The sequence below is a fragment of the Sylvia atricapilla genome, chromosome 1 (genome assembly GCF_009819655.1).
Source record: "Sylvia atricapilla isolate bSylAtr1 chromosome 1, bSylAtr1.pri, whole genome shotgun sequence".
NCBI classification, from domain to species: Eukaryota; Metazoa; Chordata; class Aves; order Passeriformes; family Sylviidae; genus Sylvia; species Sylvia atricapilla.
The window spans coordinates 41,926,284-41,949,006 of record NC_089140.1 but is presented as its reverse complement, the minus strand read 5'-3'; the positions used below and the strand labels follow the sequence as shown (position 1 = coordinate 41,949,006).

General features: G+C 38.7%; 1 protein-coding gene across 2 annotated transcripts; it reads left to right on the top strand.

The window, feature by feature from the left end:
* The first annotated feature begins 623 nt into the window (after positions 1-623).
* TCAIM (T cell activation inhibitor, mitochondrial) lies at positions 624-20,941 on the top strand. Of its 2 annotated transcripts, none has more exons than XM_066320362.1 (11): positions 624-709; positions 2,684-2,759; positions 5,871-6,006; positions 6,523-6,676; positions 7,591-7,837; positions 9,458-9,580; positions 12,186-12,283; positions 13,876-13,967; positions 16,027-16,259; positions 16,775-16,906; positions 20,226-20,941. In XM_066320362.1, the coding sequence occupies exons 2-11, from the start codon at positions 2,731-2,733 to the stop codon at positions 20,449-20,451; spliced, it is 1,470 nt and encodes a 489-aa protein (XP_066176459.1). In that variant the 5' UTR covers positions 624-709; positions 2,684-2,730; the 3' UTR covers positions 20,452-20,941. The 2 variants fall into 2 exon arrangements, with proteins under 2 accessions (XP_066176459.1, XP_066176468.1); XM_066320371.1 differs by lacking the exon at positions 624-709 and adding an exon at positions 1,070-1,295.
* The last annotated feature ends 1,782 nt before the right edge of the window (positions 20,942-22,723 follow it).

The window sequence follows — 22,723 nt, the reverse complement described above, 5'->3', positions numbered from 1 at the left end:
CGGACAGTGGGAAGAGTTTCTCCACAGAAAGAGTGATTAGACACTGGAATGGGCTGCCCAAGGAGGTGGTGGAGTCACCGTCCCTAGAGGTGTTTAAGGAAAGACTGGACGTGACACTCAATGCCGCGGTCTAAGTAGCCGGATGGTGTTCGGTCACAGGTTGGACTCGATGATCTCAGAGATCTTTTCCAAGCTAGCTGATTCTGTGCAGCTGTAGGAAAGCAGCTCTTGCATTCCCCTCGGGACTGCAGAGTTCACGCCCGGTTATTAGCCTACTTGGTGTTTTCTTTCTGCAGAACAAAAGGCGCCGGGAAGCGCACGCAAACATTTGGCTAAATTGCTCCCATCCCCTCAGCAAAAGGGCAGGCGTTTCTCCTGTCGGGGTGTTCCCCGTCTGTCTCCGTGAGCGGCGGCCGCAGGCGTAGCCGCGCTGAGGGGCGCAGCAGCCTCTGGAGCGGGAAGGGGTCGCTTCCCTCAGGCGCCCCTGGGGCGGGGCCTGCGGGGCGCGCGCCTGGCGCCGGGGGCGTGGCCGGGGCGGGGAGAGCCCCGCCCGCCCAGAGCGGCCTCTCAGCGGAGGAGCCGCCAGGGGGCGGGAGCGCAGGCGCGCGCCGGCCCCGCCCCCGGCGGGAATCCCCCGGCCCCGCCCCCTCCAGGGCCGTCGGCGGGGGCGATGGGGCCGAGCCCCGGCGGGCGCCGTCCGGCCGCGGCGGTAAGCGGGGCCGCGCGGGGGCCCTCGGCGCGGCTCTCTCCGACGGGAGGGCGTGAGGGAAGGCGGCGCGGTCCACCGTCCACCTGCACGGGGGGTCCTCTCGGACGGCGGCCGGAGGACGGTGCGAGGCCGAGCCCGGGCGGTGCGTGGGGGAGTCTGGAACCGGGCCGGGCCGCGTCGCTCGGAGCCCTCCAGCGGGGCGGGCCCGGGGGCCGCCCGTGCGCTGGCGGGCGCGTGGCGGTACGTGCGCGCCGGCACGCGCGGCCCCGGGTCTCGGCCGAGCTCGGTTCGGCCCGGCCCGGCATCGGCGGCTCCGTATCCCGCGCCTTGTGCCTCGGGCTGCGAAAGGCCCGTCAGCCGGACCGCGGTCAGCTCTGCCGCCCTCTGGGAGGACCTTGCCTTGAGGGGATCGAAAAGCGAATTCTACCAGGGCTCTGTTTTCACTAGTTAAAATTATTAGTGGTCGGACCATTGCAGCTGATTTCCTTTGAAGCAGCGAGCGAGTCACGTTCACCCGAGATTATTTTCTGAGCGCTGTCATCTTGTTGATTTTCCCACTGTTTGCTCCGTGCTGCCTCAGGTGTAGGTAAACACCTGGAACAGACACGAGCGGGGGGTGGCAGCCGTCTGCGAGGTCCTGGTGCCAAAGACTCCTGCGACATAATTCGTATTTTTTTATGTTTCAGCGGGTTTGTCTTTGAGGTGGGGTGCAGGTGAAGCTTAGTCAAACCCAGGGGGTTTTGTTTTTCAGCTAAGCAGTGTACCAGTTTCCAAGCAGTTAATAGAGCATTTAAAGCAAGAAACAATGATGCTTTTGTCTGGTTATATAAAGCGTCACCGCGGATTAAGTGAGATTGTTGAGTTTTTTCCATCCTCTACCCAAATGCCTGAAGCTAAAATTACAGTGAGGGAAAACTAGTTTATGACAAGAAAGCTTGTTAATGTATTTAGCGTAATTTATGATTAGGACTGTTTTTACAGACAGTGGAAACGACATGGTTACTGTTTTGCTCACCTATCTGAAAATCAGAAGACAAAAATTATCAAATGTTTTGGGGATATTTTAGCTCCGTAATTTTTTTCCTCCCACTGTCTGCCTCTAGTAAAAATTTAGGTTCTTGGTTAAGTGTATTTGTATTAGTAATATGCACTTTTGAAACTTCAAGTGTTTTGCAAAGTAGGCATAAGGAAGTGTTATGCTGTATCAGAACATGATGATGTTTCTCTGGTAGCTGTTCATCTTGGGTTGTTTAAAACAGTATATATAACAGGCATGCTCTTTCAATAAGTGCAAAGTGTACTTAAAAAAAAATGCTTGAAAACATTGCCAGTAGGGAGCTTACCTCATAATCCCTAATAATTAGGTGTATATTTGCACTCTGACATGCTAAGTGGTTTGTCTCCTGTTGGCAAACTCCAACCTACAGTTGCCTAATGCAGAAGTTCCTGGTGATAACTGCTAATTCATTTTTATGACTATCAGCTAACCTTTGATAAAGATTCCCAGGCATTGTTGTGTGACAGTGATTTTCCCTCTGGTTTTATATTACACTCCCATAAAGTAGTTGGCACGTGTGTTTTAAAGTACTAATATTTGTTTGAGTGTAGGACTTGGTAAAAGTTTACATGGAATTCCATGTGTTAGTGCTTAAAGAAAGCTTCTATTTGTTTGCTTTTGAAATTCTTAGGAAATCTTTTTCCCTAACTACAGTACCTTTAAATGTTCATCCTCAAATCAAGATCTTAATGCTCTTTTCAAGATCTTAACTCTTAATATTGGCAAGACTCACTGTTAGTAGAGGGAACTGAAAGCACTTACACAAAGCTTTAGGTTTTATGTGTGGTTGCTCAATTTTATATTACTATTGTGACTTTAAAAGTTATCACCCAAGGTTTAGAAAATGCATTGGTAAATAATGGGAAAATATCCATGTCCATTTCTAAAAGGAATTTTTTTCCTTTTTTTTTCTTAAGTGAGTTAGTGGATGGCTGAAATTCGGCTCAACCATTAAGTTGTTGAAATGTTTTGCTGCTTGAGAACCGTGAGAAGGTACGACATCTTACTGACCTAATTTTACCTTTAGCATATGTTTCAATGTTTGTTTATGGCTTGCATTTTTGTGAAACTGGTTTGGTATTTTTGTTTCATGCTTACTTGTTTGAAATTCTCATCTTTACAGCTTGAAGTTTGCAGCAGAGCATCCACAGTTGAAAATCCTCCAAAGCCATATCACTGTCCTCAAGTGAGACATTAAAAAGGCTCTCAACAAAACAAGGGGTTTAAAATGGCTTAATTATGAGAAATATGAATATGATATCCAATATATTACTGCATTATTGAGTTATTAAAGCTTAGTGCTTCAAAATCTGTGAATATGTCTGTAACTATGAACTTAATTTAACAGAGCTTTTCAGTGCCAAAGCTATACGCCAAAAAGTAGAACTTTGGAGAGATATGAACAAAAAGGAAGTTGAAAGGAATTATTTTGCCAATAAATTAAATCAGTCTTGGGGCATGATTGCATAATGTGTTCTAGTAGAGATTGTGTTTCATGTCATGGAGAGGCTGCCCTCAAAGTGATTGTGACCTTGATTTTAATATGAAGCCTTTCTCTGCTCTTCAGATCTAAATGAAGCTCTTGGAACAGTCTTTGGTCCTTGTGAGTGAAGCCATAAACATCTTTCTTATGTTTTCTCCCTCTAAATCCATTTTAATTCACTTACTTTGTCACTTCAGTTGAAAGATGCCTCAGAGTTCTGTCTTTCACCTTCAGTGAATGAGTTCTTCCTTCTGTCACGCAGACTAATTTTGGCCTTTCTCTAAGCAAGTTCAAAATAGACTTTTGGCTGGAATCCTGAGCCTTCCTTCTAGCATGACAGTGTTGTTCAGATACAAAACAAGGCAACTAAAGATAGCCATACTTGGCCATTTCTCGTGTAGACTATCAGATGGAATTTTATGATTAATAAACTCAGAAGTATGATTACTGGTTTCCAGGTATATTGAACTTTTTTTCTAAACTGCTGGAAACATCATGCAGTGTAGCTTGAGAGTGGATATGGGAGATGGTGTACAAATAAGATGTACAGAGAACTGAGCTCCTCTTCCTCCTAGCAGCTTGATCTAGAAGGATGTGAATTTCTTGGATAGCAGTCAGCTGCAATCAGAAGGGTAACTAGTTAGTTTACTTTTTCCCTTTGCTGGAAATATTTTTTTTCCTTTTACTGTTTTGTGTCCACTTGCTGCCCGAAAAAAGAGAAAAATTTCCTAATTTTTTTCTCAGCAAGAATTATTTTGGTGCTTCCAGATCCAAAATGGTAAAGCCAATGACCATGTGGACTTTTATCCAGAGTGCTTTGCTTCCTGTCTTGCCTAGTCTAATAGAGGTGTTTTTCCTGCATCACTGGGCAACTGTGCTGTGATTTTGTCATTAAGAGCTTTGACTCTCCCTAATAGCATTGTATTGCTGTGGTACTTCACCATCTCCTGCTGTTTTGAGTTGGATCCTGGGCTGTAGTGATGACTAGTCCTAGTCTTAGAGTCTCTGAGATGCAGCCAACAAGGAGGTAGAAGTGATTGCCAGTAATATATTTTAGCTTTTTTCTTTTTTTATCTTAGATTTCATCTAAGATGAAATGAAAATTTACATGCATGAAAATTGTTTTTAAGTCATAACAGATTTGGAATTCCAGTGGCCTTCTTACATCATGAGGTTTTTGTCCCACTTTTCTACAATAACTTCTGTTTTCAGCAACCTGACTTTTAAGATTTGCTAATTAAATATTTGCCCACCTCTTCAGCAGAAAAAAATTAGTCTTCATGGCTTTCATGTTTCTAATTGAAGAGCTGGGAAGGTTGACAGAAAAAAGGTAAAGTAAGGGTCACTGCTTCTGCTTGACAGCTCAAATGTTGTCATTTATCATTTGGCAAAATAAAACTGTCTGCTTATTGTCTGAGCACAAATTTGGGGATTTTTTTATTATTATTTTTTTAAATTAATGATAGCAGTTGAAAAAGTGTCATGTTTCTTTGTCCAGGATGATTATTTGGTCTAGGATGCTGGACAAATAGCTCTCTGTGAAACAGTCCTGCTAACTATTATTAATGAAGTTAGTAGTTTTATGTGACTTGGAAGCAGCTTTGTCTCTAATCTGCCATATATTTTCCTCTTTGGGGGTTTCAGTTTGAATGATACTGTGAGGAGTGACCCTGCATTGTACTGCTTAACAGAGCAGAATCCCTGCCCTTCTGATTAGCAAACTTAAATGCATGTTAATCACCGAAATTGGCCTCTTGAATTTGTTAGCTTGTGAAATCAGCTGAAGGAGAGACCTATTGTTGTATATCTCTCAATTCAGTTTTTTGCTGTTTTTATGTATGCTCTCTTGCTTCTTAGTTTGCTGAACGTGAATATTACCTTGGAGCTATGGCAGGATATTTTGGTGGTTTTTAATGCAGAACTTGGTTTTTCTTTCCATTTCAGTCTTTTGTTACACAACTGTGCTCGTTACAGAACTGCCAGTCTTCTCCTACCATTAAATTTCTTTCTGTGCTGGTTTCTTGTAATTCAGTACTGTCTTTTTACTTGATGTTTTCTGTAAAAGATTATGCTCAGGAAAGTAGATTTATTTTTTTTTTAATGGACACAACTATGGAGCTCAGAAACTAATGCAGAACTTTTTTCACTGAACTGTGATTATAATTCCTGGGTAAAATTTAATATTTCGGCATTGCTTGAAAAATACTGTGTTTGATTTTTAGCTTACAGGTTCAGAGTCATATAAGGATTCGCTTCTAAGAGGAGCTTCAACAGTGTCTATGAAAAATACCACTAAAGCCGGTTTTTAATTTGAACTCTTGACCGGGGAATTTTTATTTGAGGCATATTTGAGAAAGTAGAAGTTCCTTATTTACGTGTCTTATTCAACCATTAGCATCTACCATTCCTCAAACCTATTGGATTGGCACTGTCAAAACACAGCTTTGTTAATCCCATCGGGAAAGAGACACAGTTCAGACTCCTAATTTAAATTCTCCAGTTTTAAATTATTATACTTGCAACTATGAATGTTTACTCCATTCTGTCACATTTTAATGTAATTATATCAGTTTGTCACTTGATGGGTAGCATCATACATAAACATTTTACTACTTTGTTAGGTTATGTCTGGACAAGATACTGCTGCAGTGCGTTCTTCAGTCAAGAACTTTGTCAGGCGCTGATGCCATCAATGCTCTCAGACCTTTCTATTTTGCTGTACATCCAGATTTCTTTGGCCAGCATCCCAAAGAGAGGGTAAAATACTTTAGTATGCTTTCTTTGTAAATATTTCATATACCAAGGGTGGAAATTTTCTAGTTTTCCTGCTGTCAGAGAGACAAAAACAATGTTAGAATTAAATGTGCTTGGTACCAGAGAACAAAAATACACACTTCCTTGATTTTCAGCAAGGATAAAAGCCCCATATTTGTTAATCATTTTTTCTAGTTGTTATAAAGAAAATACTGAATCTTTCCAAGCTAATTTATAATGCATTTTACTTTATCCCTTTGAAATGCTGTGCGTTTTATTTGAATCAATGAATTTCTTCAACTTTGAAAGCCAGTGGGTTTTAGAATGCACACAAATGTACATCGTACAAATTTATTCATGCAGGGTAATTATAAATGCTGAAAATATGAACTGTATTATTACTTGATAAAAGTAACTGACATTTTGTGAAACTTAATTCTGCATGTAAGATTAAGAAGTTTTAGATGAAAAATGGTGAAATTCATAATGTAATTTTTGTTTGTTTTTGTTTTAAAACAGGAAGTAAATGAAAACTCACTGAAGAGGCTAAATGGCTACTTGGAGAACCTACAGAAACCAGGATTTCGTTCCTTTAAGCCAACTCAGCTTACTTTTTATGTAAGAGAAAGAGAACCAAACTCTTCTAATGTTCAAGAATCCTTCAGTGCTTCAGGTGCTTTTATATCGTGTAGAATGTATCTTTGTGTATTTAAATTCCTTCAGACCATTGCTTAGCCTTGTGCAGTCAACGACTTTTCAGCTGAATAAAATCCTGTCAAACTGTGAAAATCTGTGTTAGATGAGGCAGGTGGGACCGTCCCAAGTAATTAAACATCTTAAGCTTTAAAAACCCTTGAAAGAATGAAACATTGCAGCCCTGAGGTCAGGTTACAGTATAAGGAAGTAAAAAAGGTGGATGTAAATGATAATATTTCTGCTTTTAATACCATTGCTATGTTTAACTGGAGCAACAGTTGGGTCCTTGTCCTCATTGCAGTTTGTGTATAGTACACAATGTCAGGGCATTTGTAGAATCAGTAGGAACTCACTCTCGAAGCAGAAGCTGTATGATATCTGAAGTTTCAGTTTACTTCATTGTCTCTTCTCTTTGAGACTACAAAAAATATTGCCAAATTTGGAATGTTGCTGTTGATTAACTTTATTCTACATATTTGTCTCCAGTACCAATATGCCTTACCTGACAGAAGAGTTTGACATTCTATATCCTGACAGTCAAAACACTTGAGTGAATTGTGGAGGAACCCTCATGCTAGAAAATAAAATCATGCTGTTTTTCAAGAAAATGGTAGTCTGATCTCCAGAACATAACATTTCAACTGGAAGTTGTCTTCTGCTCTTGAGTCTAAAGCTCACTTTATAATTAGGGCCCAGTAGCTAAGTGATAGGACACAGTTAAACTGCATGTGAATTTTGCAGCGAGTATTGAAGTAACAGTATCATCATCTGTGCCTTGTGCCTTGTACCATCTGTGCCAACTATCTGTGCCTTGTTTTGCTTTTTGTGTAAGAGGAAAGAAATGGGAATGCATTTCAAATAATTTTAATTAAATAATACTTGTTTTTACAGGGTTTCGAGCAGTCAGTTTTACGTTACATACTAGGGATCTCCTGAGCACAGTGTTGGATATTCTCAACTCCTGCAGTTTGTCTACAGAGCATGTTCAGAGTTTGAATGTAAACTCTCAGCCCCACAAGGAAGCAAAAAGCACAGTGAACAGACCTATCAAATGGGATAAAACTTATTATTCGTTTACTGGATTCAAGGATCCTGAGGAGGAACTAGAGCAAGCCCAAAGAGTGGAAACAACTTTACTGTATGTAATGCTTTCATTGAACTGAAATTTTGAAACCTAAATTGATGGTGTTCTAATGCTGAGTTTATTAAAGGTAGGCAGTAAACACTGAACAATACAAAACTTCATTGTCCAACATGTTTGCCATGGTTTTTATCTTTAGAGTTCAAATGAGCTCCTGGAATAACTACAGTGCCAGCAAAGCTGAAGCATTCTTGTCTCTTTGCCCAGCAGTCATGTTTGGTCAATCTAGTTTTGATTGATCTTGTTTTTCAGAATTGTGGAATATTGGTGGCAATTCAAAAGGAGACAAGGGCTCCACTTGCTCCAAATAGCTCATTATCTCTTACAGGGCTTCTGTAACACAGGACCTGTATGGTTATCTTTACTGTACCTATATCATCACATTCTGTTGAAGGTGGGAGATAATACGTGAAAACTAAGGTTAAAAGGTTTTAATGTGCATGTTATCTTAGTGTTGTGCTTCTCATGTGTTGTTCGCCAGGAAAACCTTAATATTTAGGTCAATGTAGTTAAAAATGCTGAACTTGCATTACATGTAGCATGTTTTGTAGTAAAGTTGGTGGTTTAAAAAAATTGTATGTGCTTATTTTGGGACACACACATTTTGGGGCCTTGAAAAACTTTTTGTATGAGGCTTAGGTGCCATTTGAAATGAGTGCAGAACTGTGCTGGAAAAACCTTCAGAGCAAAATATGCCCCTTGTCCTGCTTACCACCTCACAAATAAAACAACTGTAATGTACACAATTATAAAACACTTAACTGAGATTTAACATGCTAGTAACTATTTTTACTTATTTTTACAAATTTACAAGCTTATACAGTAATGTATTAACTGCCTCATTTTAATACATAGCTGGCATCAGGCCTCCCTTTTTACTTGAGTTGGAATTTTTTTGCTTCAAATACAAATGAGAATGGAACTACTTGTTTGCAAAAGTTAGAGTATGAAAATTAGTTTATACTATGAACAAAGGCTAGATGTCTTAAAAAGTAACATTTTACAAGAAACAGAATTACCTGCTGAAATTTTTGATGTACTCGAAGAGTCATGTTTGTCTGGTTGTGATTATTGGCAAAAAAACTATAAAACTTTGACCTGTTTGATCTATGTTCATGTCAGCTCTGTAAAGGTTACCTAAGTTAGCCCTTTAGTACACCCTCACATATTTGATAGTCTACTATGATTACTTTGTTTGGGGGTTTTTTGGTTAGGTTTTGATGTATTTGGGTTTGTTTGATGTTTTTTTTAAAGGCACATGTGTGGGAACTCCTTAAATTAAATCACAGAGTTCTGAAGATCTTCCCTGAAGTCACACTGATCTGTTGTTTTACGCCTTTTATGCACACATCCAAGTCTTATAGTTTTAACACTGTCAGTGTTTTTGATTGTTTGATTTCTTAGTCCTCTCCAAAGACATTAAGTGCCAGGGCTTCCTCTGTAGATATATTAAGGTGAAGCATTTAGCAATTTCATCTTCTATCCTTTATTTTTAAAAAATCCCTTTACCTGATAATTTGACTTAAAATACATTATCAGTAAGAATTGAGTTATCTGTATTGCTTACATGATACAGCAGCATACTTATACTGTTGAGTATTTTTCCTCCTCTTTCAGGTCCTGGCTGGATGATAATGAAGCAAGTGCAGTAAAAAAGCTGAAAAAGAGTTTGCCACTTAGAGAAGAATTAGAACGTTTAAAAATTGAACTTTCTCATGAACTCCAGCTCTCAGATATCAGGTAATCAATTAGATCAGTTGAATTTGGATTAAGACAGTCAAAGCAAGGAAGTGTTGTCTAATACTATGCTATGAACTTTAAAAGCTTATTTCAGCACAACAGCTATATTTCATGTTTGAAGAAGTGTTACTGCACTGAGCATTTTTCTAGAAGTATTCTCCTGTTACAGTCTGCTCCGAGAGACCTCCTGTCTGTAACTGAAAAGGCAGACTCCAGTTGAGGCAAACACAGAAATAGAACTGGTGTTTATGTGTTAGTCTGGATGTTTTGCTGGTTAAAATTGCACTTCCTGAATTCAAGTTAATATCTACGAAGGTAACTAGACCAGCAGTGAAATGCAACTTTGCACATGGTACATAATGACATCCTGTGAATGCTTAATAAAAATGTTCTTTCTTCTGGTGTTTAGTTTCTCACTCTCCGGATGAGATTTGTTTGTTTGAAAGATCAGAGTGCAGTTGGAGATCTTGATTCTTCAGAATATTTTCCAGAAAAATAATTTGCGATCCTTTTTTAATTTTTATGCCTTTGAGTGAGGATGTTGTGAGGTGAGATATTCCAGGTGGGGAAAGTGGCAGTGAAGGTATTTACAAATGGAAGAATAAACTTTGGGGGATTATTTCAAGGGTTAGTCTGTTAGGTTGTATTTTTTTAACCAGGAAAGAGAGAGAGTTGGAGCTTCTAAAATCATGCTTTTATCCTTTCACCCTGCAAAAGACCCTGGTTTCCTTTAAGCTGAAGCCAGGTTTTTTGAACACGATTTCTAATGCTCTGTAACTGTGCTGTGGTGAGGGTTTTTAACATTCTGAAGCAGTCTTCAGTATTAAATGCATTGGTTTAGTTTTATTCATGGCTTATGTTAATTTTCTTAAATAGTTTGTGCTTCTAAAATACATTAAAATTATTGTCTTCTGTGAAGAGTTATTAATCTTCCATGAGTTACTTTGTTATAATTCAGAAAAGAATGTGGGTATTTGCAATCTGACAAGCCAGTATCTTAATAGGACACTATTACTTGTGATTTTGGAGCCTCATGCTGGTGTTCACAGAGATCTGAAAAATAACTGGGTCACTGGCTTTATTCCATGTATAAGTTTAGGACAGATGAAGAAATGGCCACCTTTTTCTGCTCCTGTCTGGTGCTGCGGAGAACAAAGTGATATTGCTAGGTAACAGCAAATAATTATTTGAATTACTCGTAGTTGATTCAATTGCCTCACAAGTGCTGTGGCATAGTGCCGTTCTCTGCATCCCAAAGAGTGAGGTTTTATAGTTAGGTTTCCCTAAAGGAGATGCTGTGGGTGACCCCAGCCTGCAGCTGAGAACCCCCACAACCACTTGCTCATACACCCCCAGTGAAATGGGAGGAGAAGAACAGGAAAAGCACAAGCAAGGAAATTCCTGGATTAGGGTAGAAGTTGAAGAAAAGAAGTTTGCTGAAGCGAAGCAAAACTGTGAGTTCAAGCAAAGCCAAAGGAGAAATTAATTCTCTGTTCCCCATTAATGGGCAGGTGTTTAGCCAGTTCTGGGAAGTTTGGCCTCAGCATGTGTAATGCTTGCTGGGGGAGACAGCCACCAAAACCATGAGAGTCCCCTTCCTTCTCCTTTCCCTCAGCGTTTATTTTTGAACATGACATATGGTCTGGAATATCCCTTTGGTTAGTAGGAGTCGCCCAGCCTGGCTGTGTCCCCTCCCAGCATCTTGCCCACCCCAGCCTACTTGCTGATGGTGGGGGGCAGAGTGGGAAGAAAAAGTGAAGACCTGGACATTGTGCCTCCACTGCACAATAGCCCAAGTACTGATGTGTTATGATCACTGTCAATCAAATACAAAATATGGGTGTTAGGAAGAAAATTAACTAATTTCCAAACAGACACGGTACAAGAAAGGAATGGGAATTTTTCACTTTGAGACAGTTTTATATCAGCTAAAACTCTGTAAAAAGGTGTATTTTTCCAATACACTGGGACAACTTCACAATTTAGAAGCTTTTTGAAATTTGTTTAACTATCGGTCTGATCAGTCTGTGATGGAAAAGATGTCAAAACTATGCGTATTAAAGCCAGCAAGGTAACACCTCGCTCCTGTATGGTTTAACAAAAACTACTCCACTGTAGAATATGAATAATACATAGCAACTTTCCGTTGTAATCATAGTAATGCTTTGGGCTAGGAACCAAAAAAAAAAAGAAGACAATGTCCTTACATACTGTATTTGCTCCTCTGGCCAAACATTACACAGTGTCCAAACAAATTGCATACTCCATGACCAAACCAAATACTGGGTTGTCTGGTGCTGTTCTCTTATTATCCCCCTTCTTATTGGGGGAAAGTTCTGTCTACCTGGTTTTATATTTATTTTTCGTGGTGTTGGTTTTCTTTGTTTGTTTTTTGGGACTCACTTTAAGAAACACTGGAATTTTATTTAGGCTTTTTATTGGTTGAAATAGCATATGACATGGACAGCTTTTGAGTAGCCTTTGCTTTTATTACTGTTGGGATGCTATTTTGCTTGTGTTAAAGGGCTCTGAGCTGCATATCAACTTCTGTGATTTTTTTTTTTAATAATATTGATTAAATGCTTTCAATTACACTTTTATTTAGGTGGCAGAGAAGCTGGGGCATTGCTCACCGCTGTAGCCAGCTACACAGTCTGGGTCGCTTGGTCCAACAGCGACCTGAAATATTAGAGAATGTTAAAGGTATTTCTGTTGCTTGTTTCGTATATCCTAGTATAGTATTGATTCAGAAATGAGCCCAGGTCTTCCGTGACAAGGGAGCTCGAGTTCTTTTTACAAGTTCTTTTGGTAACTGCAAAAGCAAACTCAACAAGCTTACTGAAAAGCTGGGGAGAACTTACATTTAAAGCTACTGGGTATTTTTTAAAGTGACTTTTCCGTAGAGTTTATTCACTGCACTCAGCATCTAGTTCACTTCTTAATAAATACTTAATACTAGCAATGAAAGTAAAAAATTTAAACTGAACCTCTCAAAGAGTGGAGGTAGCAATAGATTGTTGCCCATGGTAAATTCAAGACAAAAATGTGGTTAGGTCTCTAACCCTAGCAAGGATTTACTACAATAGCTTTAAAATACTACTGCTTTCTTTTCTCATGTGTGTTCCATGAAATAACTATATTATAGTCAGTGTTTTCTCAGGAAAAACTGAAATATTCTGTAAGCCTGACCTATCATTCTTCTCATACAGTTGTATGACCTGTGGCAGTAGCTGTTTCCTCTAATTGTAGTTCCACATTTTATGCCTGTCTGCAGATACTCAGTTTTGAGTGGCTTTCATTTGAGGGTTCACCTAATCCTTTGCCAAAAGACAGAATGGGAAGGACAGTGAATAGTAGTTTTAAATTGTATCAGATTTCAAATTAATTTCTTTCCCTGAGCATGCTGAAGATTGAAAGTGTTAGAGAAGTCTGTCTTGTGAATCTGTTGTAGTCTTCACTTTGAAGATATTTAATAATGCACTGGATAAATACCTGTCAGTAATTATACAAGTACAGTTAATGTTGCCTTAGGGTACAAGGTGCCTTGAAGTCAGTGTTGCTCTTTCTTTGGGATTTTGGAAAACTGATGTCTGAGAGCAAGAGCTTCTGCTTAGGCCTTGTCTTGTAGATTAATATATCACACTGAAGACTTTTGTAGAAATAGTTGCCTGTGCTTTTACCATAATGAATTCTTGAGGATCTTTGTACTCAACTTAAAAAAGCATACTCACACTCAAAACTGATTTATCTCCCTAAAAATCCACCTAGAATTAGCCTTTTATGTTGTCTCTTTTTTTAAAAGAATGAAAACATAATGTGCAAGTGTTTCTTACAGCTTGCATGTGAGTTGTTCTGAAACTGAGAGTTCTGAAATAAGAGTTGAATGGCGTTATTAATAGTTATTTGACCAACTTTTACTTTAGATGTGCTTCAAGCATATAGCATGTGTTTCCTGCTTCATACATGATTTCTGTAGACTCTTTAAATATCCTCTCTGATGAGATTTTCTCACATTTTAAACGCAGTCATAAGAAAAAATTGCAAGTAAATAAAAATCTATCAAGTTCAAACAGAGAGAAGGCAAATCCTGGGTCAAGTTTGTATGAAAAAAATTCTGAAACTGGACTTGTAAAGAATCTTTCAAAAGGCTGAGAATAACAGAAGCACCTGCTAACATGCATTTGTGCTGCAGGAATACATTGCTTGTGACATGTTGGCAGCTTAGTTAAGTCTTCAGTAATTGTAGGAATGATTGCAGTAACCCAAATTAGTAAAGAGCTTTGTTCCATCTCCAGGACACACGGTGGTATTTACAGACCGCTCGGGTATGAGTGCAGCAGGCCACGTCATGCTGGGGACCATGGATGTTCACCATCATTGGACCAAAGTAAGATTTCAAATTAAATGAAAATGCCCCTTGTTCTTTAAAAAGGATTCTTAAAAAATCCTTTTTTAAGCTGTAACAAAAATATTAATAGATGCAGATAACGAATGATTTAAGCAAACACTTGGCTAATGTGTTTAGCATAATGGTGTACACTGCATTCAAAATTTAATCCTGTGTGTGCTGTTATTAGCAGTCTTTGCTAGATCTTTGCTTTCATTAGTAAGTCAGTACTACTTCTGATTAGATATGAAGAAAACTAATCTGTCATGCACTGTTCCAGTCTGTGCAGTGAGTCCTGGCAGAATACTTTGTGATCCATAAAGAGCTCAGTCCCATGATGGATTTTATTCCATCTTTTGTAAATATGAGATTTAAAGTAAGCTGTGAACTGATAATTTCAGTCAATTACTACTAACCAACCCTATCATTCCATTTTGTTCTTTGAGGCAGCGAATGTGGATGTTGCAGAATTTTATCTTTAGTGACTATGTCAACTCTGCTGCTGCTTGTGTAAAGTTCAGAGTTGATAAGCTTTCTGACATCCTAAATGATAGCGTTGTATGCAAAGGACCAAAAGCCAAATATGTAGCAATATCAACATGTCACTTGAGGAATTTTTCTTTAATCTTGGTTACTGAAACATCCTGATAATTCTATCAAAAATATACTTCTTTATAAAGGAAATTATTGGTGGAATTTCATAGTTGGGAATTTCACTCTGCTAGAGTATGAAAATATTCTATTTCTGTATTCCAGTTAGTGAATAATATGAAAAGTTAACACTCAATCTTCTTTTTTTTGTGGTGCTTTGAATTTTTGCCTGTATGTGTTTCACTGAGGAGGGAAAACAAACCATGCCTTGTTAGTTAGTGAACAATTTACTGAGAACTTAAACTGAGAAACTTGAATTTAATAGAAAACTTGGAGATTTGAGAGTGTTGATAGTTGCTGCAGTAAAAGTGTTCTGATTATACTAAAATAAACACTGACTTCCTTGAAAAGATAAATGCTTCATCTTTCTTACCTTTGCTGCAGGTTTTTCCAAAGGCATCATAAAGCCATGCAAAATGCCATGCAGGAATAATGTGTGTAGTTAGTTGTAGTGATGGTATTTGCTTGGGATGACAAAAGACTGTTACATATTTGAACCTGAAATCAAAAGCTCTTTATTTTGATATGCACTAAAGAGCATGTGAAATGTTGCACAGAAAGTTATTGAAAATCTTGATGAGGTTGGTGAGTCAGTTTCTAGAGAGCGTATTTGTCCAATTTTGCCTCATTTTAGAAAGCAATCCTAAGTGCTGTTACTTTTTTGTTACTAATTGCTAGAAGAAGGAAGCAGTAAAATACTGTCCAAGTCAGTCTGTAGAATGTTTGGTCAAAGCTACAATATGTAAAGGATTTTTGCTCGTTTTCTCTGTAACAAATGCAAATGCTGAACCAAATTTTCTTGTGCCAAAAGCTGTTCTGATTTTACTATCAGAACAATCTGCTATCTATTCTGCTGTTCTCCTGGGTTTCTAAAGACACAGTTCTGAAATCACTTGATTTATTGCAGCAGCAGCAGCTTTTTTTTTTTTTTTTTTTGGCCTTTTTTTTTTTTTTTGCTTTTTTTGCCTTTTTTTTGGTATGAAGACTACTTTGAAATAATACTAGCAGGTAGATGGTAGGTAGTGACTACTGTATGAGGAATAGCTCTACCACTATGACTCTGGTGATAAATATTTTATATAGGCATCAGATGATTTTTTTTTTTTTTTTTTAATTTGAGGCTATTAATTTCTGAATATAGAGAGGACATCCATTCCTGTTTTTATGTCCTTTCGGTACCTGTGTGTTATAAATACAGAAAATACTTGAAAGCTTGTTAGATTATATCTTGTCCCAAAACGTATATACTTGCTATTTCTCACCTATGGTATTCTTTGGTTTTAATTTTTTCTCATTGGCTTCCATGTTTGCACTGTTAAGTGTCTCTTTTGTAGTTTCTTGTTATTTTTTAATTTATTAGAATTAATTTTTAAGCTCTGTAACATAGAAAATTCGTGTGTATGCACAGATTTTTGAGAGACTGCCAAATTACTATAAGCTTCAAAAAAGACTACTGCTCTTGGAAGATCGGATAAGCCAACTCCTGGGAGGCATCCAAGTGATATATATTGAAGAACTGCAACCTCTGTTGACTCTGGAAGAGTACTTTGAGACACTGAACTCTTTCTATAATAAACTACGTGACAGCAGACTGCCTTTTCATCCTCGCAGTCTGCGAGGCTTGCAGATGATTCTGGAAAGGTGGGTAGTGGCAGGGAAGATTGATTTCTTTTAGAGCTTTTACTCTTTTCTTATTTTTGTTACACTGGTTATTGCTCTCACTAAGAAGAAAAGTGATACAATCTCAGGTTTTCATTATGTCAGTCTTTTTGTTTCTGAAGGTTTAAGTGCGTTTTTATGGATTAAGAATCAGACTGAAGAAAATTCTACTTAATTTCATTCAACTTGGACTCAAAGTTATGTCTATTTTACAGTATTGTGCTGGGTTAAATCAAAAGTTTTGTGCTTGCGCTGGTGTTTATATATTTTGAGTATTCGTGCCGGTTGTTTTTGAAATGTAATTTTTAAGAAGTGTTACTTACCATATTTCTTTATTCTCATGAACCAAACTTCATAATTTTTTAGCAATTATTCTGATTGTGATTAATTTATATTCTTTATCTTTAGAATTTTTTCTAAAAGTAATTTTTATAAATAGGTAAATGGTTGCAATAAGTAATAATACCTTATTCTTTACTTCTATCATATTTCCTTAGTGACAGATATGCACCAAGCTTACATGAATTAGGACACTTCGTGATCCCAACAGTCTGTGATCCAGCAGCTCTTCAATGGTTTATTTTTTCCAAAGCACAGGAAGCAAGAGAGAATTTGAAAAGAAAGGAGGAGTAAGTGTTTGTGTGACTTGATACATTTAGCTCTTTAAAATCTTCGCCTGTCCTGTTTTTTATTTGGAGAAGGAGGAGAACCTTTTGGCAGAAAAACCACTTTTGTTTCTAAAATACATCTTTCCGCATCAGCTTTACTAAGTAAAGAATTCCAGCAATAGCGAATGCAAGCAGTTATTAGAAAATACTCTCATTCACCTTGTAGAGACAATTGTACTTCATTCAGAAGTAAAATATCTTTCCTGACGTGACAAAATTCCATATTTTTTTTTTACAATTACTTCTCCAACTAAGAGGTGGAAAACACCTTCTCAATGAATAAGAAAAGTAAGAATTTTTATTTATGTTAATTCAAATGTGACAAAAAAAGCAGTGACATCTAAACGAAAAATAACTGAGATCAACTAGAGAAACATTATTTCTAGTTATTGGTCAGTTAGTTGAGAAAAGTATTAATTAGTACCTAAGAAGGTGAAGAAAAAGAGAAGTGGGGAAGAATGATGAGAGAAACAGCTTGAGGGTACTCTCTCACAGGTTTGAGTGAGATGAGAGAGATTATGACAGGGAGTCACAGCACCATACTTAATATTTGGGGCATGCTCTGTAATACCCATCAGAACTGTGAATTTAGTTCTTGACCTTGTATGCTGTGTCCTTGAGGATGAAGTAGCAATACTGGGGTTTTTTTTTTTAATAAACTACTGTTACAGGTAAGTGGGTGGTACTGGTCTTTTCAGAGCTCATTACTGCTACTTTATTTTTCTGCTTTGGAAAGCTTTTAATGAGTTGTTGAACTATCATAGTGTCATGAGTGTATACATGATGTATAAATCCAGATAATGTTTCTGTGAAGTTATTTCAGGCATAAGTCTTGCTGAAGGCACTGCAGTTTTATCTCTGTTAAGACCTTATTACTTGGAAAAATACATTTTGCAGGTGGACTTCAGTAAACTTGATTTTGTTTTAATTTTTCAACCCTAGTCTATCTTGGAGATCAGAATTTGTCATATAAGTTGTAACTACTGAATAGTTCTCTGTGTAACTGTCCACATGTCACAGCTGGGAAAGTATTGTGTATAGATTTTGGGAGGGATGTTGTAGTAAATATGTGCATTTGCATCTGGGTAACTCACTCTCCAAAAAACCTCACACTACCACACTTCATAAAGACACTAATCCAGAAAAACTGTGCCCTCAGAGTACAAGCAGCTGTGTTGTAAGAATGTAAAAGCCAAGATGCATATCTTCTGTGCTGGATAATTGCTGGTTTGTATGAAACAGTAAACAACTATACTGGTTCATAATGTGTCCCCGTCATCCACTAGGTTATGGAGTGGCTTTATGCATGGGGCAAAAAATGTGGTGGATTTTTTACTCCATGCTCGTTCCCAGGTTCTGTCTGACTGCACTTGAGAAAATACTTGAAGCTGGAAACATTATCTCATGTTAATAGCAATCAATAGACTTTTTATTTTCCCTGGTCCTAATTGTCATATTACTTTTTGAGCCAGTTCGCGTTTTGTGGCTCCAAATATCCAATGGGCAGCAAAGTGCTTATTTGAATCACATTTGGCAGCTGTATATGAAAAAGGGGGGAGGTGTTCTGTGAGTTATAGATCCACAGCCTGATGATTTAATTTGTCATTCTTTTGTTCTTGTGTGATAGGAAATACAAAACAGTCATTCTGTGTCACCTGTGCTTTTGTTTTGTTGCTGTGTTGTAGTTCCTCTTTTATCGGAGCTGAAAACTCCTTTTCCACTTAATGCTTCCTTGGACTCATTCATGTCCTCCTGATTTTCTTTAGCCTCATGTCATGGTTAAAAAGGCCCTAAGATAAAGGAAAATACTTCAAGATGTACTGGCTGTACTTTGCACATGGACTTGAACGTTTTACATGCAGTAAACAGCATAGAGTGGCTGTAATTCTGACCTGAATGCACAAGGAAATCCAAATGCTGCTGCTCTAGAAAGTTCTGTTATCTGTGTGGATAATGTCAGTCTTCTAGTGATGCAGGATTCTCCTTCCCATGCTTCTGTAAAGTATCATGTTTGTGTGGTGATAAAGGTGTAAGCGTCCCTGTGCAAGTGACAGAAGACAAACCTGCAGTTCTCCAGCTAACTGGAATTCCTTCCAGGGAGCCTAAGATTTCACAGAACTGTAAAGCTTGATGCCTGGGTATTGGGGAATGCACTCAGGAAAGTGGCATGGAAATGTTCCATAGAGAGCACAGGCTTGCTCTATGTTAACTCACTGGCTCGGCTCGTCACTGGCTGCCAGAGTGGAGTGAGCTCTTGTGCAGAGCTCAGTGCCATGCAAGTACACAGAGATCCCATCCTGAGCTCTGGGGAGTAGTGGCATGGCCCTACAGTAGCGTTTTCATGTGAGGCAGATTGTCTCACTAGCTGTGTCTGTGCTTAGCTTGGGCTGACTCACATCGCAGTGGTGCTGCTGCTGCTTTGTAGCTCCTCTCCTGTCTAGCCCAGGGTTTGTGCTGTAGGGCAGCAGTGGTGCTGTGTCTGCAGCCAGACTGGCTTGGGAGTGCAGCTGTGTTCCTTTGGCACAGTGCCTGAGCCAGTGGGCCTGGCTGAACCTGAACTCTATTCATCAGTTGATCAGTCACAGCTCCAGTGACTTAATTAAATCTACACATTAACTTTCTTTCTGAGTAGTTTGCCACAAGGTGTCTTATTTCTCTGGGGTAAAGGAAAGAAATAATTGGATTCAAAATTCGTAGAATCATTTAAGTTGGAAAAGACCTTTAAGGTCATTGGGTCCAAACATGTCAACAAAATTCTGCAATTGGAAAGTTACTAACACACTTAATATGCTTCCATTCACTGTACCTATCAGCTGTTTGTTTTGCTGACATACAGAGTAGTGGTTTAATTAAGACAGAGTAATTATGAACATGATTTTGTGCTTAAAACCTAAACTTCCAATGTTATTTAAGTATTTTTATTCCTTACATTAAAAATGGAGCCTCACAGGGGTTTTATTTTTTGTGTTTTTCTCTGTTAGTGAACAAAAAGATGTCATGTCATGAGCTTTGAGATGTGAGTCCATGGTCATGCAGTGTCCATAGTCATGGAAGAATGTTCACTCTGACTTCTGAGATAGACATGCATATCAACCTGCACAAAAATCTCAGCTCCACCATAGCTGTACATGAATTGACACTTCTGTTTGCATGCATATAGTCTGCTTCAATATTTCTTGTTTTAATACATGTTCAGTAAATATTGAAATGCTTATTTCAAAGCAGGAGTTTAAGAGATGACATTGTAATTTTGTCGCTGTGTGTTGTCTCCATTTGCTAGGATGATGATTACAGAGAAGGAGCTGATCAATACTTCCACAGAAAGATTTTCTTTGGATCGGCTATATAAGGAGCCCAGTGTTTCCAGTGCACAGATGATAGATTGTTGTAAGAGGCTGCTGGAGGAATCGTTGCCCTACCTACAAGGCATGCACCTTTGCATTTCGCATTTCTACTCTGTGCTGCAGGATGGAGACCTGTGTATACCTTGGAACTGGAAAAACTGAGGGATGTATCTGATAATCAGATGAATTGTTTTATTTTCTGTAAGAGGTTATAAATATGAATGTTTTTAAGAGTAAATTATTTAAATCTGTATTTTGATATCAGTATTCAGCTCACCAATTTTCTTCCAACTGCTGCTGAGGAAGGATTGCAGTCCTAGACAATTTGCACAATGCACAGTATTGGTAGTCCTGGGTAAGACATCTGTACATTATCCGTACTACTGTAGGAGTCCCAGTGTGTGTGTGGTTACAGTTGTGAAACTGCATTTTTGTAGTGAATTCTGAAAATACATTAAATTGCAAGTCTGCAAATATGTGCATGTGTGTTTTTATTATACATGAATATCACCAGATAGATCATCTTCAATAAAGAGTGTGCTACTCCAGCCAGACATGATGTACTGTCTTTGGGGGTTTGTTGAATGCAGAAGTACAGAACTTACCTGATAGCAATGATGGCATTTCATATTGCTGCCTATCACTGAATTAGGGAGGGAAAAAAAAAAAAAAGGGAAAATACCAGAATATTTCTCCTTTGCAGAAGAAAGCAGTACAATAACTTGGAGTCTACAGCACAGTTTCACATGCTGGTCCAACATTGTTGCCTTAGAATTCCAAAATATGCCAGTTATACTGTCTGTGGTTACTTTAAAGTAGATGTCATTTTCTTCTTGTTTCCCGGCGTTTGCTCCATAAATACTGACAATCCTCTTTACTTACACTATAACAGATTGCAAATCCAGTACACAGCACTTAAACCCTGAGTAGTTTAATGTGACATCTAAGGGAAGGAAGCACTGATTTGTGAGGGATTGTCTACAAGAACTTCTCAGTAGGAACAAGGAATTTGCAGTATGGCGAATGCATGGATCCTTACTGGTATTTTATTCCTTGAAAAAAGAATGAAAGTGTGAATGCATGTCAACACTTTCTCATTGTAATACATGCCAAGATGCATTTTGGTATTTGGATTACTACTTTGCAAAATATCATTTGAGAAAGACCAACTGCTTAACATTTCTGGATTTCAATTTATCATAACTGGCAAAAAGAAAAGGAATTGTTGAGTGCTTACTTGCCTTGTATTTTTATTTGTATTGAGCGGGGCAGTTGGTGTGGTTCTCTGTTTTCTCCTGTTAGAAGGCTCAGTTTATTAAGATGTCAAAGCAAAAACCCCCACTGTGATCTCAAAAATCTGTTCTTGAACGTCAGGCCAGAAGATGTGACTTCCTCAGGCCTTCAATCCAGGGGCTTTATCGGCAGTGCCAGGAGAGGTTTTGAAGATCAATGGACAGTTTCTTCTAAGTAGTTAACTTCCATGGCACATGACATCCCTCAGTCCATCCACTGCTGCTACTCTGTGTCCTGCCTGTGCTAAGCAAGTGAGCTAGTCCCATCAGCTGTAGCCCAGCAATATTCCCTCATTCAGCTCTTTGGAAGTAGGATGTCTTTGGGAATAAAAAGATTGTACTAGTGGGGTTTTTTGCTTGAGATGAATGACCCCTTGCAGAGCTTGAGAGAAGAAGCAGCTGTCTAGTCTGACTGCAGAGATGATGAAGGGTCTAAGGGAAGGTGAGTGGTGAACAAGAGCCTGAGGTGATCCTGTGAGGACTGACACTAATATCACTGAAAGCAGTGACTGCACCTTCTTTCTTTCTGCAGCACAGAACAGACAACTGGAACTGGCTGGAGAAGAGGACCTAAAGAGCCTTTATGAAATAAAGAGCATGGGATGCTTCCACAAGTAATGGAGACCCTGATGTGGAATGGAGGTTGGAAGAGGGCAAAGCTTCACAAGGGGGAATGAGACTGAGGTTAAGTGTAGTAAACTGCAGTAAAGCAGTTGCTATAAAACATTTCTAGTCTGGGATGCATCTGAAGATTCTCGCCATTCCTTCTAAGAGAAAATAACCAAAACCCTCTTGCAGAATGTGTCAGCCCTCGAAGGGTAGCATGGCAGCTTACTTTCCTGATGGTTCCTCCAGGCTAGGGTCTCTGCAACAAACTAGGGGTTTTTTTTCCCCTGGGTTCTGAAGGACATACATTATGAAATCTCTAAAACTGCTCAGAAGTTTAGCAATATAAAAATGAACGTTGAGTATAGGTCAGTAATTCAGCAGTGCAAGGTCTGTGTCTTAACACAGTGGTTTTATAGTGCACTTTCTGTAAGTTGGTGAATGATCAAGTTGCCTTTACAAACATACGGGCCTCTTTAAGTTCTTTAACGTGCTTAGAAAAACAGTGGGGGAAAAGGTGCATGTTGTAGGTGTTT

Bases quoted from the DNA above. Each gene is read 5' to 3' on its own strand.
- TCAIM (XM_066320362.1), top strand. From the start codon at position 2,731: ATGTTTTGCTGCTTGAGAACCGTGAGAAG. The intron at 7,838-9,457 runs GTATGTAATGCT...CTCCTCTTTCAG, and splicing joins AGAGTGGAAACAACTTTACT to GTCCTGGCTGGATGATAATG. The intron at 9,581-12,185 runs GTAATCAATTAG...ACTTTTATTTAG, and splicing joins CTCCAGCTCTCAGATATCAG to GTGGCAGAGAAGCTGGGGCA.